Source organism: Rhynchophorus ferrugineus, unplaced genomic scaffold (assembly GCF_030347505.1).
Source record: "Rhynchophorus ferrugineus isolate W39M unplaced genomic scaffold, kcgeb_rfMv2 rfM11, whole genome shotgun sequence".
Lineage (NCBI taxonomy): Eukaryota > Metazoa > Arthropoda > Insecta > Coleoptera > Curculionidae > Rhynchophorus > Rhynchophorus ferrugineus.
This window is the reverse complement of record NW_027472590.1, coordinates 21,616,460-21,631,738: the sequence shown is the minus strand read 5'-3', so window position 1 is coordinate 21,631,738 and position 15,279 is coordinate 21,616,460. Positions and strand designations below refer to the sequence as shown.

The 15,279-nt window shown below is 33.6% G+C and overlaps 1 protein-coding gene across 3 annotated transcripts in view; it reads left to right on the top strand.

Annotated features, from left to right (window-relative positions):
* The first annotated feature begins 353 nt into the window (after positions 1-353).
* The window catches only part of LOC143204562 (proton channel OtopLc), a 42,732-nt gene continuing 27,806 nt past the window's right edge, over positions 354-15,279 (top strand). The window contains exons 1-6 of one of the 3 annotated variants that reach the window (XM_076417153.1): positions 354-620; positions 5,188-5,395; positions 8,620-8,703; positions 8,798-8,990; positions 10,743-10,885; positions 10,935-11,152. In XM_076417153.1, coding sequence (XP_076273268.1) covers positions 5,370-5,395; positions 8,620-8,703; positions 8,798-8,990; positions 10,743-10,885; positions 10,935-11,152 — 664 coding nt within the window. In that variant the 5' untranslated portion in view covers positions 354-620; positions 5,188-5,369. The remainder of the gene's footprint in view (positions 621-5,187; positions 5,396-8,619; positions 8,704-8,797; positions 8,991-10,742; positions 10,886-10,934; positions 11,153-15,279) is intronic. The other 2 variants (XM_076417151.1, XM_076417152.1) reach the window with 2 other exon arrangements.

Genomic DNA, 15,279 nt, shown 5'->3' with positions numbered 1-15,279 from the left:
AGTACAGTAACATCTTGATGACGTATGTTTACTGCTTCTTTGGATGCAACATATACGTTTATCAAGAAACCTCACCACTCGAAATCCAATTCCAAAATATGAATTTTCCTAACGGACACTTTGTACGTACCTATTATTTCCATTACCAGTGATATCAAGGCTAAAATTTAACAAAATTAAGCGTTTCGTATGTCGAATCGGTGCGTGTCACATTTTTGCGATTCTTGTTCGAGCCATCGCGCTAATTGAATCCGCAAACAATCGCGCTACGAGACGTCATCTAGGAAACCATTAACACGGCGAAAGAGCCGAAACAAAACCCGGCAACTTTTAGCCGTCGCGCGATTACTCAGTCCGTTTCCGTTCGGAAAAATTAAAAATTTTTATCTCTCCACCGTCGCCGACAAAGTTCGACCGTATTTCGAAGTTTTTCCGTATACCGCTGCGGCTTAATCTTTAAGGCAAAACAGTTTTATTACTGCGACGCGTCGATGCAAATTAGCACGGGCTGAAAGTGTACGTCGCCCGGAGAGTTTTGTTTCTCGTTTTGTCGACCCTTTCGCCGTTTCGCCTCTCTGATTCTGCGACCGTTCGGGAAAAAGTTCGAAGCGCAGAGCCCGGTAAGTTCTATCTTCTGACGAAATGTTTTTGTTCGGGAATAATAAATTTTTTCTGGTCGTTTAAAAAGTCTATTAGTTACGTAGAATTAATATTTGAATACTTGTAATTATTTATAACATGTATACTACTGTATTTTTTTTATTAATTACATCTTACTTTAGATATTCTCAGTACAATCGTAAATTAGAAATTAATTTATTACTACTATTCTGTTGTACTTGCATTAATGTACAAATAAAGCGAGTACTGGATTAATATATCAATATGTATTTCCAAAATTAAAATAAAACTAAACTACTTAACCTAAAGTTAAGAATACACTTATTCACTCAACAAGTTCGTGTGGTTTGGTTCGCTTCAATATTCTGATTTCCTGCGTGTTTTTCAATAGCAGTATTGCTTCCACGTTGCTGTGATTTAGCAACCTTATTTCGTGTTCTAATGCGAAATCTTGGATCACTTCGTCTATCCATTTGATTTCGGAGTCATCGTGCATCTCTTATTTCTCTTAATTAATCGTAGAATTTTGTTTTGGGTGAGTTGGATTACTAGTTGGTTTGGTGTTTTAGTGCAATCCCATGTTTGCATACTATAGGTCCAAATTTATTTTATGATTGACTGATAAACCAGTGCCTCTGATTTTAGGATAAGCTAAGAGTATCTTCTAACTAACCAGTACAGTTGTTTGACTTTGAGTTTAATCTGCTCTGCCTTTTGTCTAACTTGATGTTTCCAATTTAACCTACCATCGAAATGTATTTAGAGGTATTTAAATGATTCTACTTGAGAAATCGGGAATCCGTCAAGTGATATAATAATAAGGTTTTTTTTCGCCGCAACGCAAAATGAACATAAGGAGATTTGGAACTATTAAGCTGTATTTTCCACTCTCTAGTTCATTTGTAAATTTTGTTAATCGCTACTGGTACTGTATCTACAGCCTCAGAAATAGATACATCCTTTGCCGTGATAATTATTTCGTCGGCAAATGTTCCTTGTACTGTTGCTTTCGTTGTTGGGATATCAGTAGTATATGGCAGATAAAGGAGTGGTCCCTGGACACTACTCTGTGGAACTCCAGCCGAAATAGGTTTAAGTGTTGGGAATGTCCCTTCTGGCGAGACTCTAAATCCTCTTTCAAAAAGATTCCATCAGTCTACAGTAATTACGAGGCATCAATTTGCTCATATTGTTGATTAAAACAGTTTTATTACTGCGACGCGTCGATGCAAATTAGCACTGGCTAAAAGTGTACGCGGCCCGTAGAGTTTTCTTTTTCGTCTTGGTGACCTTTTCACCCTTTTCGCCTTTCTGATTCTGCGACCGTTCGGGAAATATTTCGAAGCGCAGACCTTGCTAAGTTCTATCTTCTGACGAAATGTTCTTGTTGGGGAATAATTTCTCTTCTTTTGTTGTTTTAGAAGTCTATTAGTTACGGAAAATTTACATTGGAATACATGAATAATTTATAATAAGCATACTATTTTTTATTTATAATTCTTCATATTGATATTCCGGCTATATGAGAGAACCTCTTCGTTATCTCCTTAATGTAAATTTTTGTTTGAGTTATTAGCAGCAGTAGTCAGTCCTAAATCCGACTGTAAAAGGAGGTGGTTGGCCATATTGCCGCTGAGAGCTCTTTGATAGTTCCTTAAGTTAAAACGACTTGGAGCTATTCTATTTATTTATTAGTGAATTGATTTACTTTGCGCCTTGGTTGCTTACAGCTGACTGTTTCAGCTAGATTTTCTTGCGAATTAGTGACTCATTGTTCTAAAAAATATTACATTAAGTTCGGGGTTATGATGCTTACTGGACAGTATGCCAATGGGAACGCGATCGAGGAGGAACACCTATAATTCTAAAACAAAATATACAGCATTTCCAACAAGAGGAGATCAAAAAAGAAGAAATGCGAGCAACAATAGTTAGCATTGAAAAGAACGGGGATGAAATAAACATACTGTCTACCAGGATACAAAATAATATAAAAACACAGAACTTTATTTTTAAAATTAGGCCGGAGGTTTATGATTGGACGGTACTTTAATGCTAAACACATAGCAGGGGCTTCACGATTAATAACACCTGGAAAAAGGAAATGAATTACTCGCAGCAATTAATATTACAAATTGTAACTCAGGGCGTGAATCCACTTACTGGCCCACCGACAGTAATAATTTGCTAGACCTACTGGACTTTTGTATTTCGAAAGGCATCTCATTAAATCAAATACAAATCGAGAGCGTGTACGAACTATCATCAAATCAAAATTAGATAATCAGTAGTGTTAACATTGGGCGCGACAATGCTGAAAACAACAAAGAAGCCTAATATAACTAACAAATTTACTAACTGGAACGCGCAGGAACAAATCAATTTAAACGTAAGACTCAAAAATATGGACGATCTTAAGCAGCAAACCCGAAATAAAATTAAACAAATTCAATCTGCTGGAAAGGAAGCTACCCCTATATCAAGAGAGAAATCAGAATATAAGGTAAATCATCCCGTGAAATTAGGAAATTGATAAAAGAAAGGGAAAAGCCTAGAAGAGTATGGCACAGAAACAGAAAAGCTGTAGATAAAACAATATTTAATAGAATAATTAATCAGAGAAATCAAAAGATCAAAGAATATAAACAGAGTTGCTTCGAAAATTATGTAAGTGAATTAAGCTCAGAAGCAGACAAAGATTACTCGCTATGGAAAGTAACTGGGAGATTTAAAAGATCAATTATTAGAGTACCGCTTCTTAAGAATGTTCAAAATGAATGGGTTCGATGCAACTATGAAAAAGCTGAATTATTCGCAGAGCATTTAGCTAACGCATTCCAACCGAATGATATAGAATCTTCAATAGATATAAATGTTGTTTATCAGCCCGATGTAGCTGTAAATCTTATTTTTTCAGTGGAAGTTTCCATAAAAATTGGCAACAACATCAATCCTAAAAAGCTCCTGGAATTGATGATATTTTACCTGGGTTATTAACAAGACCTGCCACGAAAAGCAATAATCATGTTGACGTATATATTCAAGGTCTGTTTGAGACTGAAGCATGTCCCGGAATGTCTTAAGTTCGATCTGACAGGTCTATTTTGCTTCTAATTTCGATATCAAAATTGTTTGAGAAACTGTTGTTAAACAATTAAACCATTTATTTAGATTAGATTTTATTTTGGATTTATGTTTGGATTTCGAAATCACCACTCGACAAACGACCAAGGGCACAGATTAACAACGGTTGTTGGAAAGGCATTCGAAGAAAAGCACTAAGCACTCGCAAGCTTTTGACCGGGTATGGCGTTTGGGATTAATCTACAATATGAGCAAATAACTATCGTGGAGTTACTGTAGACTGCTGGAATCATATCTTTTCGAAAGAAAATTTAGATTCTCGAACGAATGGGCTTTCTCAACAGTTAAACTTAATTCGGCTGGAGATCCACAGAGTAGTGTTTTGGCACAACTCTTGTATCTGCTTCATACTGCTGATATCCCAACAATAAATGAAACAGTATTTCGAACATTTTTTTTGTTCTTGTCTAAAACCGGGTCGCGGAGACTTGCCCTGGAGTGACAAGTTGGACCGGGTTATGTGGGACTGCCTCTGGGCTTACCAATACACTAAACCGAAACCGCCTCACAGTTGACCTTTGTGAACTGCTACTGCTACTGCATTAAATTTGGGGATATGGCATCTGCTGATCGGGCCGCCATTATTGGGCACGAGGACCTGGCGATACTATTGATTCGCGAACTTGAGTTAACACACGACTGGATACTGTCGTATGGGGGCAAAAGTTATGACTGCAGCGACGGATGAGATCATTTCAGCCTGGAAAAGTGGGGAGGTTAGCGGCGACTTGGTGCTAAGCCGTCAACAAGCTCGCGAACAAGCGCGTTTTTAGAACAACTTGAGCTGAGTTGTTGTTTGTGGAATGATTGAGATATGAAGTCCTTGATTTCTGGAGTGTCAGTTTCCCTATGAATTTGATTATTTCTGACAAACCACGGAGCGTTTAAAATTACCCTGAGGAGTTTATTTTGGAAAACTTGAAGCCGTTTGACCTGGTTGGGTGTAACAAATTGGAAGTAGACATTAGATCCGTAGAGCAGTACGGTCCGAATTAACATCTTGCAAAATAAGCATTTGATGGAGATGGGAAGTCTGCTAGAAGGGCAGATCAGAGAAGATAGCAGGTTTGCCATTCCCGAACCTTTCTGGATTGCTTTCTGGATTTGGGAATGCCAAACGAACCGTCGGTCGAAGTGGAGCGGATATCTAATGTAGGATGTAATGAATTAAAAAAATATGATGGAAAATAAATTTATTAAAATATAATTTATCAATTTTTTTTACAATAAATTGTTTATTAACCTGAGAATTTAACTAATAAACTTACATGGCACTGTACTTTTAGTTGCTTACACAAATTAAATGAAGTGCAAAATGTCCGTTTTCCAATAGAAATGAAGACATTTAAGTTTTTTATAAATTCGTTTTTGTTTCCAGTCATCTCTAAAGTTTACCCGTCTAATTTATTTGGTAATTTTCAGGAAAAATATTATTTCTCAGTTTGCCGTGCCTAATCCGCGAGGCGGCCTGTTGTTTTTTTTTCTCTCCCCGTCCCGACTTGTTCCGTTCTAAATCAGACGAGAGCCGAACAAGTTTTTCGAAGTTTTAATAAAGAAGCGACAAAGCGCCATCTAGGGAGAGCGGAAGACAATTAGGAAACTTAATGGACATTGTGCACGAGGAAAATAGGTAAGAGGGGACTATTATGCTAATTTAGGGTGAATCGGGGGACGATTGGATCCGATAGTCTAGTCTCTTGACTAATCAGCTGGAAAATGGAAGGAGATAATGTTGTTTATGGGTCTCGGCTCGGAGCTGTTCCATTCCCTCTTAGTTTTTCCTTTGAATGACTATTTAATATTTTATATTCATTTTATTTTATACATAAAATATATAAATAGATGACTAGTTTAGTGATTCATCGTTTAAAATAAATTGAAATTAAATAATGTACGGTTGAGGCAGTCTCGCATGTATTAAAAAGATGAAATATAAAATACAAAATACAGTACTTTAACTATTTTAATTTAAATACGAATTAGAAAATACATTCACATGTTAGGATACGTAAATAAAATAATACAGCCTATTCAAAGTTATTTTGTTTATACGTCATCTGAATATGTGATGTCAAAACGACGCAATGTTGCCGTATCAACTGTGAGTTTTAGTTCAGTTTGGCTTTGACATACATACAACAAAATTTTAATCTAAGTAAAATAATTAAACAAAAATACTGTTATTAAATATAATTTATTTTAGAATTACAGTAAATCTAATGCATATATTATCACATGACTTAAAACTACAATTAAGTACACAGTAAAAGTTTGTAGGTTAGGGTTGTGTTTGATTATATTTACATTGAACTATTTACATTGAACCATACCACCTATGAGTTAGAGTTCTAGGCGCGTTTGTAGTTGTATTCCTTAGAGGCCTAATCTACCAAATTAACAATTGTATATCCAAGTAATATATTTACTTTCATTAGAGAGCATATTTACCTTTTAAGCTTAGTTCTTGTGTCCTTGGGTACAGTGTTTCAGTGTTTCAGTGTTTCCTTGTAAATACATTTTGATATCACTGTAGTTCTCTTTTGTTTGTTCTGTTAATACCTGTATACATATTTCTTAATAAAACTAAATTAATCACTGCATTCTTCTTAGTGCATTCGCCATATCTTCAAAACAGTTACTATTTTTTCCCTAATGGCACATTTTAACCAAATGCTTATAAATCTTCTGAACAGTTACACACATATCTGAGCACATTAAATCTTTTACATTCTACAATAAGATTTCCTACATTTATCATATATTAAATATATATTATAAGTTCCATTGTGTTCTAATCGATGTCATCCAAACCGAAGGTGTTATTAACTATTTCTGTTTCCAGCATGAAATACAATATATCTGCAATAAATTATTAATAAATGTTTTGACTTATAAAACCTAATTAATTGTTATTCCAAAATTTACCTTTTCCCATCAACTTTTGTTGTCATAACACTATTTTTGTTATCATCCTGCCATGAGTGATCGTAGGGTATATTGGTCCCATTCTGAAATATTCATGTCTCATCCAAGTCCTCATTCATTTTATTGTATTCTTATAAATTTTTTATTATTTTATAAGCAATATCCGAAAGTACCATTTATCTTCGTCGATACTTTTCAGACTAATAGTTTCCTTTGAAATAATTGTATTCAATTATTTTTCAATTCAATTATGTTTGTGTTGAAAAACTAGTCACTGTTTTTATATTCTTCATATATTTAATCTCTGATAGAGTTAACATCAATCTGATCTTTTTGTCACCCTCTTCGTTTGAATTCAAGATCATATTTAACATTTTTGACCCTGTCCATACTAATATTCAGCTGCAACACTCTAAAAAATGTCTTCAGTCAAAATCGCAGCAAATTAATATTTATGCTTTGCAATCTCTACTATTGATCTGATCATCAGCAAATGTGGCAGTTATACGGTGGGGCAAAAGTCGCGCTACCATTGACGCAATTTCCGCTGAGTGGCAATAATGGAACGATTATATTCTTGTGGCGTATATTTATCCATAATAATATTTGGACGTCTACAGAACACAAAGGTTAAAGCGAAACTGCGCTAAACATCTCATAACCAAGATGGCACACAATCAAAATGGTAGCGGGACTTTTGCCCCACTTTTGAGGCAAAAATAGTAGCGGTTACTATTGCCCCACCTTAGTGCCAAATCAAAATGGGAGCGGGATATTTGCCCCACCCATTACTATATAATGTTGTGTAGAGATCAGTGGTGTAAAGAAGATAGAGCACTGGCCCCAACACACTTCCCTGAGATACGCCGCCCCTTATTAATTTGAGATTAGATCTATTAAACAAATAAGATTTGCAGAGCAGGTGGAAATGTTTGAGGAAATGGTATTTTATTCCATATAGCAGTTTTTATGCCAGACTCTGTCAAAACATGGTCAACATAGAGATAGACAGCTGTAGGGGTGTTGACCACCTAACCACCGAAAAAAAATTGGTTTTCGATATTTTTAAAAAAATATCGATATATCGATATATCGGAGGAAAAAAATATATTGATATTTCTGAGATGAAATAAAAATAGTAAAAAATAGTGAAAAAATTTTTTTTTTCTAAATCTTTAAAAAAATAGTGATATTTTTGATAACAATTAAGTACCAAAATATTGAAAAATATCGGTTAAAAAAATATCGATATATCGGGCAAAAAAATATCGATATTTTTTCGGCATCCCTTGACAGCAGAACACTTATCTTTATTTTCTAGAGGCCACTTAATTCCATCATAATTGGATGTATTTGTAAAAGAGTATTGCCAAAACCAAACTGATGAGATGGTATCAGCTTGTCTTGCTCGAGAATAGGTTTGAGGGGCTTAAGAATCAGTGTTTCAAAAAATCTAGCCATCACAGGCTACAATGAAACAGAGGTGACATAAAGAATATGCCCACTCCTGTATGAAATCGGCTCTTTGGTTCTTAAAAGTCCTACTATGGATTACTTTCAGCTAAATAACAGCTCAAAGAACCATCGAACTAAAGTAGGAATTATTTCAACATCCATATTATTCATCAGAGTTAACTTCCCTTAATTTTCTTCTATGTCTAACATCGTGAAAAATTCTCTCACTAAAAACATTTTTCAATGATTGTTAGTTGATGTAATCGATCGCTGTAATAAGTGAAGTTGAAGGAAGTTATCATTTTTACAACAAACAAATCTGCTTATCTTTAATTTTTATTTCATTTATTGAGAAACCCAGTACATTTTAAAGGAAATATGTAAAACTAAAATCTGAAAGAAAATATAATATAGGAAAATATTCGTTAATATTAATTATTAATATAGGAATTACCAAGATAGTATTTATTGCAGATTGAGGAGGGTTGGTTTTTCAAAAACCAAGCTGGACCAGGATTTCTTAGAGGCGGAGGAGGATGAAGCAGAAAATGAGGCCATGTATGTTGTAATTTGATATTTATCCAAAAAATTACCTCTGAATCTTATTATTTCTTTTATTTAATGGTAATATTATTGAAATAATGTATTTTAGGTTAATGATCAAAGCTCAACCTAGCAATAGTGAGAGGGAATATTGTCTTATACACCCACCTCAACTGGTTATTACTGACGCCGAACCGCAAGTCAGGAATAATTGTGACTGTAGCGATTCCAAAGGTGATTCCAGCGCTTTATCGTCCCGAAGACCTAGTGCTATCATAGCAGCATTGCGAAGACCGTCACAGGTAATGATGCTTTTTAGAAATAAAATGCGTAGTATGATAATGACTCATCAAATTACTTTTTTTTATGGAACTTTAAATCAAATAATTGCAAGTCAAAGACATTATAATTTAAACAACATGTAACACAGAGTGAAGAGTTCCGGGCCTAACACATAGATCGCGCTAGTTTTATTGCTTTCACCGCTTATTTAGTTAGTACTGACCTTCAAAAGAAAGCTGTTAAAATTTCATGATATTCTACTGTTAAGTTTATGAGTTATTGTGCCAAGAGTGATACTACCTTTGTTGTTTTGAAAACAATGGATTAAAAACAATTTCGTGATTTAATTTTCACTGCTTTTTGATGAGAAAAATACCGTTTAAGCAAAGTAATGACTTGAAAAGTATTATAAGAACTCCATCAGAAGCAACAATAACACGTTGGTTTGCTGACCTCAAACGTGGTCATAGAGACACCAATGATGCAGAATACAATGGACATCCAAATGAGGTGGTAACACCAGAAAACATAAAAAAATTCCACAAAATCGTTTTAAATTATCAAAAAGTGAAGTTGCGTGAGTTAGCTAACATCGTAAAGATATCAAAAGAATGTGTTGGTTTTATATTGCATGAGAATTTGGTTATGAGAAAGCTCTGTTCAAAGTAGGTGCCGCGTTTGCTCACTCTTGACCAAAAACAAGAATGTTGATAATTCTGAGCAGTGATTGGCCATGTTTAAACTTAACAAACCGGAATAAATATTTGTATCGATATGTGACAATGGATTAAATATGGACTGAGTGGACAGCAACTGGTGACAAGCCCATTTTGGGACAAAAGATAAATCTTTCTATAAAAGTGATATTGAAATATTAGAGCGGCAATGGAATGATTGTGTGGCTCTTGATGGAGATTACATTGATGAATTAAGCCAATTTTGAACAAAAAAAACGCGTTTTTTTTGTTGTGACTGATCAACGCTTTGAATTTACGTTATAGAAAACTTAAACTCCATGAACGTTTACAGAAGCAGCACGAATATGAAGTTAAGTGGTTCAAATTCTGGAGGTTCCAAATTAACCTCTTGAAAATCCAGGCCATCATTTTCACGTACCTAGATCTCCACTTCGACCGAAGGTCCTGTTGGCATTCTAAAATCCAGAAAGCAATCCAGAAAAGTTCGGAGATAGGAAACCTGCTATCTCCTATGATCTGCTCTTCTAGCAGACTTCCTATGTCCATCAAATGCTTATTTTGCAAGATGTTAATCCGGTCCGTACTCCTGTACGGATCTAATGTCTACTTCAAGTTTGTTACATCCATCGAAACTGACACCCCATAAATCAAGTAAATCATATCTCAACTTTTCCGCAAACAACAACTCAGTTCAATTTTTTCTGAAAACGGTCGTGTTCGCGTGCTGGTCGACATGCTGGGAGCTTAGCACCGCGTCACCGCTAACCTCCCCCCATTTCCAGGCTGAAACGACCGTCGCTACAGTCCTAACTTTTGCCGCCATATGACTGCATCCAGACGTGTGTTATCTCAAGATTGCGAAACAGCAGTTGGTTTCACTTTAACAATACTGCAGATCAGATGTTAGTTCGCACAAACTTGCGATTATAATTTGAATTGTTCCGATAACTACTCGAAATAAAGAAATCTAATAGTTCTGGCATTTTCCTATTATCTTAAATGATAATTACATTATGTAATATTAATGGCTGTTAAAAAGGGACAGTGCCTGTATAACTTTTTTTTATATTACAGGCTATCGCTTTATCAGCAGCTCACGATGTTATGAACCAGAGAAGATATCTTTTGGGACTCTTCAACGAAAACAACGCCGCTAACTCGAAAAAGGACGAATACAAAGGACGTAAGAGGAAGAGGTTCATTAAAAAATTGGATTGGTACGTTGATTAATATCTTAAACAATTAATTGCTGTATTTTCTTTTCAGTGATGGGTTCACTACCATTCTTTCCGCGTTATATGCGAAGCTTTTGGTAGTGTTGGGGATCGCCTTCCCTATAACCGAAGTTATTACGACTGAAGTAAAGCCATTTTATTATCAGGGCTTTTACCTTTATCTCTACCTGGGATGCATTATTTTTATGGTTTATGAATATGTTAGTTTAGTAGCCGAAAACGCCGTAAAGGATTTGATTAAAAATTTTCGTAAGTATTTACAAAGTTCTTGTTACTGTTCAAAATAATAACTTGACTGTGATTTGTAATATTTAATAAATTTAAACAAATCGGTAATGACTATTTTTTAACCGACTTCGACGATATATATTTTTTAAATATATTGGCCGATTTCTCCGTCATTTGTAGACCGATTTTCAAAATAATTTTTTTATTCGAAAGTGAATTTCCGAGGTGGTCCTATTAGAACTAAATTAGGATCTGATGGGGGAAAGGGGGAAAATGGAGTGAAACGCTCAAATCAAGTAATCAGATATTGGTGTATAATGTTATTGCTGAGCTGATGTGACGGAAAATCGGAAGTCGTTCAGTGAAAGAGAAATTTAGTTTGCTTTCTAAGCACCAACTATAGTATATGACTTCGCAGAAATATCGTAGATAACTGCTTCTATGGTGTAATGGTTTAAGCGTTTAGCTCCCAAATGGAGGTCACGGGTTCGATTCCCGGCGGGGATAATAACTTTTTGTTGTTTAGTTATAACATTTGTCAAATCAACTAGGCTACGTAGCGGGCGCGGGGGCCTGAAGTGCTCCTTATTTTCAATCATTGTTTCTTTATTCCTATTTTTCCTCATACGGGCTGCACCTTTACTTGGCCTGCTTCATAAACTCTAAAATTCATAAACTAATTTCATAATTTATTGAGTAAAGATCTAACACTAAAAAGAGTAAAATTAAATATTTTAAAGAATAAAATTGAACTGACTTCAAACAATAAATAAGGAACTCACCAAAAATTAAAAAATAAACGAACTTAAATCCTTAACGCAAAAAAAAAAATATGTACATAATCATTGTAATAACTAAATAAAAATAAACAAAAATCATATATAACCTATCTACAACACGTACTTTATATTTTACTATATCCATACAATACAAAAATAATAACACAAATTTGTGATATATACAAAAAACTAAATTACCAACAAAACAAATCTAAATGAATATAATTGTTTGGGTTCGGCACGGACTTCAAAGTTGTCAGGTGGTGGTAGTTAAAATAATATTGTGAATAGATAAATGGGTTTAGGTAGGTATTAAGGTATCAAATATGGTTTCTGTTTATTTTTATTCAGTTATTGCAACGATTATGTACATATTTTATTTAAAAAAATTGTGTTAAAAATCCAACTTTGTTTATATTTTGATTTTTAATGAGTTCCTTGTCGTCGGTTGAATTTTTTTCTTAAAAATATTTTCATGGGAAATAATTTAACTATAAAATATAAATAACAGTTGGATCTTGTTCGTGACATCTGTTTCCGTTTGTTAAATTTTATATATATTTAAGTCTTCTGCCCATGTGTGTGTAATTGAAACGTCGTCCAAAACGGTTTGACCTCTTTTGATGAAATATCTTGGGTGTATTTATGTGGCTCGAGAATAATATATAGTCACAATTAAATCCGGTAGTGGTCTGTGATAAGTTTTTGATTTAAGTTTGAAATTTTTAAAATATGTCCAGGGGTGTGCAACTCCAATGGTAAGTAGTCGGGCAAAGTTTTGATTAGTTCAATCATTGGCAGCGCTGACAACGTGAATTTGATTGGTTAGTTTAAAATAGTTATATAGAAACCTGTAAGGAAAATACTTTGCTTTGATTGGTCTGCCATTTTGCCTGATTACTTTGTAACGTCACATTTATTGGCCATTAGTATTTAAATGAAAATCAAATATAATTTTTAAAATTAATTTATTAAAATAAAATCCTATACAAATTTACATAAGTGTAAATTATATAAATATATATAAACAAAAAGCAAAAAAAAAAACAATTATGAACTCTATTCTAGGCAAAATTAAAATATCTATAACTCTTCTATAATGCCTTCCCATATTTGTTTAGTGCCATCAGTTTTATGGGATCTATTAGAGTTCTAAATTATCTTGATATATTTAAGGTAGACTTGAAATCCTTCCCTGTTGATATTGCATTAACTTTATTAAACCAAAAATACAGTAACACCTCATAATAACTTTTAAAATTTCGTGTTGAAAATATTATGGATTGGATAGTTGAAACACTAAAAATGTATGTATTTTTTAAAGATATTTAGATTTTAGAGTATTTAATCTGTGAAACTACTTAATATAGAATGTAGACAAATATTGCATGTTGTCTCTTTTTCAGAAATTTTGTTATCAATATCCTGAAATAAGACTAAAATACAATATTAGACTTTTGTTTTTCTCAGAACAAAGTTCTCTGGAACTGAAAATATTGACTCAACTGGTGATTTAACAACCTCAGGTGGAACTAGATCTTCCGTTAAAAAAGAATACAAGTTATCTAACATGTTCATCTTCTTCACAATGTTCCCCAGAAGAATGATGTGAAAAAATTGAAGTGATAATGTGCCCTTTTAAAGATTTCTCGAACATACAAGGTAAAGGATGCCGTTTCTACCTCCATGGCCTCTAATAGATCCAACAAAATTCTTTAAGCAATCTTGGCTAAGATTTGTTAAACAAATGTAGTTATTTGTAAATTAAGACAAAATAGATTTCTTTAAGGTAATAAATCTCATAAAAGTAGCAATTAAATTTTTAATTGATGACATCGTAACAAATATTTTCTTAACAAGGCAATCAAATTTAAATATACAATAGCTGTACTATAAAATTATTGAAGACCGATTGTTCTAAAAAGTTAAAGTATTACAAATATTTTAGGAGTATTTACAATTAAAAGTAGTATTCATTACTACTAATTATCCAGTTATCTTAATTATTACCTTCTTGTAAGACTTCTTTATGTAGAAACATCACACTGAGAGCATACGAACAATTTAGTAGATTAATTGAATTTTATTACTACTAACATCTTCATAAGTAGGTTTTGGTTTTCGGTAAACAAACAATATATAAAGAGACATGTAGTAGATAGATAATTTTATATGTATCTGTTAAAAACAATGTTGGATATGCATCTACCCTAATATCTGTTCGTGAAGGAAGGGCAATTCTAAATTTTTCACTAAAATGTCCGTGACAGATACCATGACGTTATATATTTGCATTTTGGTTTATCCAGGTAACTTACTACTATTTACTTGATCAACCCATTTTTGGAAAGGAACGAGATCATTCTTTGGGAAACCATGTCTAATTTCCAAAGTAGATTTTTACCCCGGTACACTACATCTTTTACTACACTAACGCATTGTCATCAATTTTTATATTATTACTCCATAATAATTAATGTAAAACAGAAAATATGCACAACGTAAAACGAATATTCCTTGATCTAAACAAGAACACAAAAACCAAAACCTTCAAACAACAAACTAAAAAATGGACGCCCATAGAAAATGCTGACTTCACACAATTTGACCGACCAATTAGATTCCATGTTGGTGGCGGCACCAGGAATTTAAACTAGCCAATCACAATTTGCGATCTCAGCGCTACCGTTAATTGAACTAAACAAAACATTTCCCCAAGGTCGCCTATACCGTGAAATATCTATTTTTTCTATGATTCTTATATATATATTTAAATCTTCTGCCCATGTGTGTATAATTGAAACGTCATCCTAAACGGTTTGACCTCTTTTGATGAAATTTATTGAGTGTGTTTATTTGGCTCGAGAATAGTATATAGTCACAATTAAACCCAGTAGTTGTCTGCGATAAGTTTCCAGGAAATTTTTAAAATATGTCTTATTTCAACTGGCGTGTAGCTGTCAGGGTGACCTTTTCATAGAATACGTTAAAAATTAATATACTAATTGTAATATTAAACGTAATTACTGTAAATGTGCTGTGTCCAACAGAACATGCTAAACTAATTTAGATCCTAAAACACTTATATTCAACCGATTTCGCAGATTCCATTAACTCCTCAATATAGTGGATTTTTTGGCGTATTGTGTAGTATATTTGCAATTGTAAAACATAGATTGGTCAAGGAGAGCTATCCACATGATACCTATTAAAGTGTAGTGTAATACGAGGTGTTAAAATTAAATGAAGCTGTTACCGCAGATGTCTACTGACATCAGTTGAATAGATTAATTAGCATATTGTTGAAAAAAGAATTAGCAATATATAACAGATGTACCGGAAAGTAATTATCTTTTTTTTTCGGAAGCT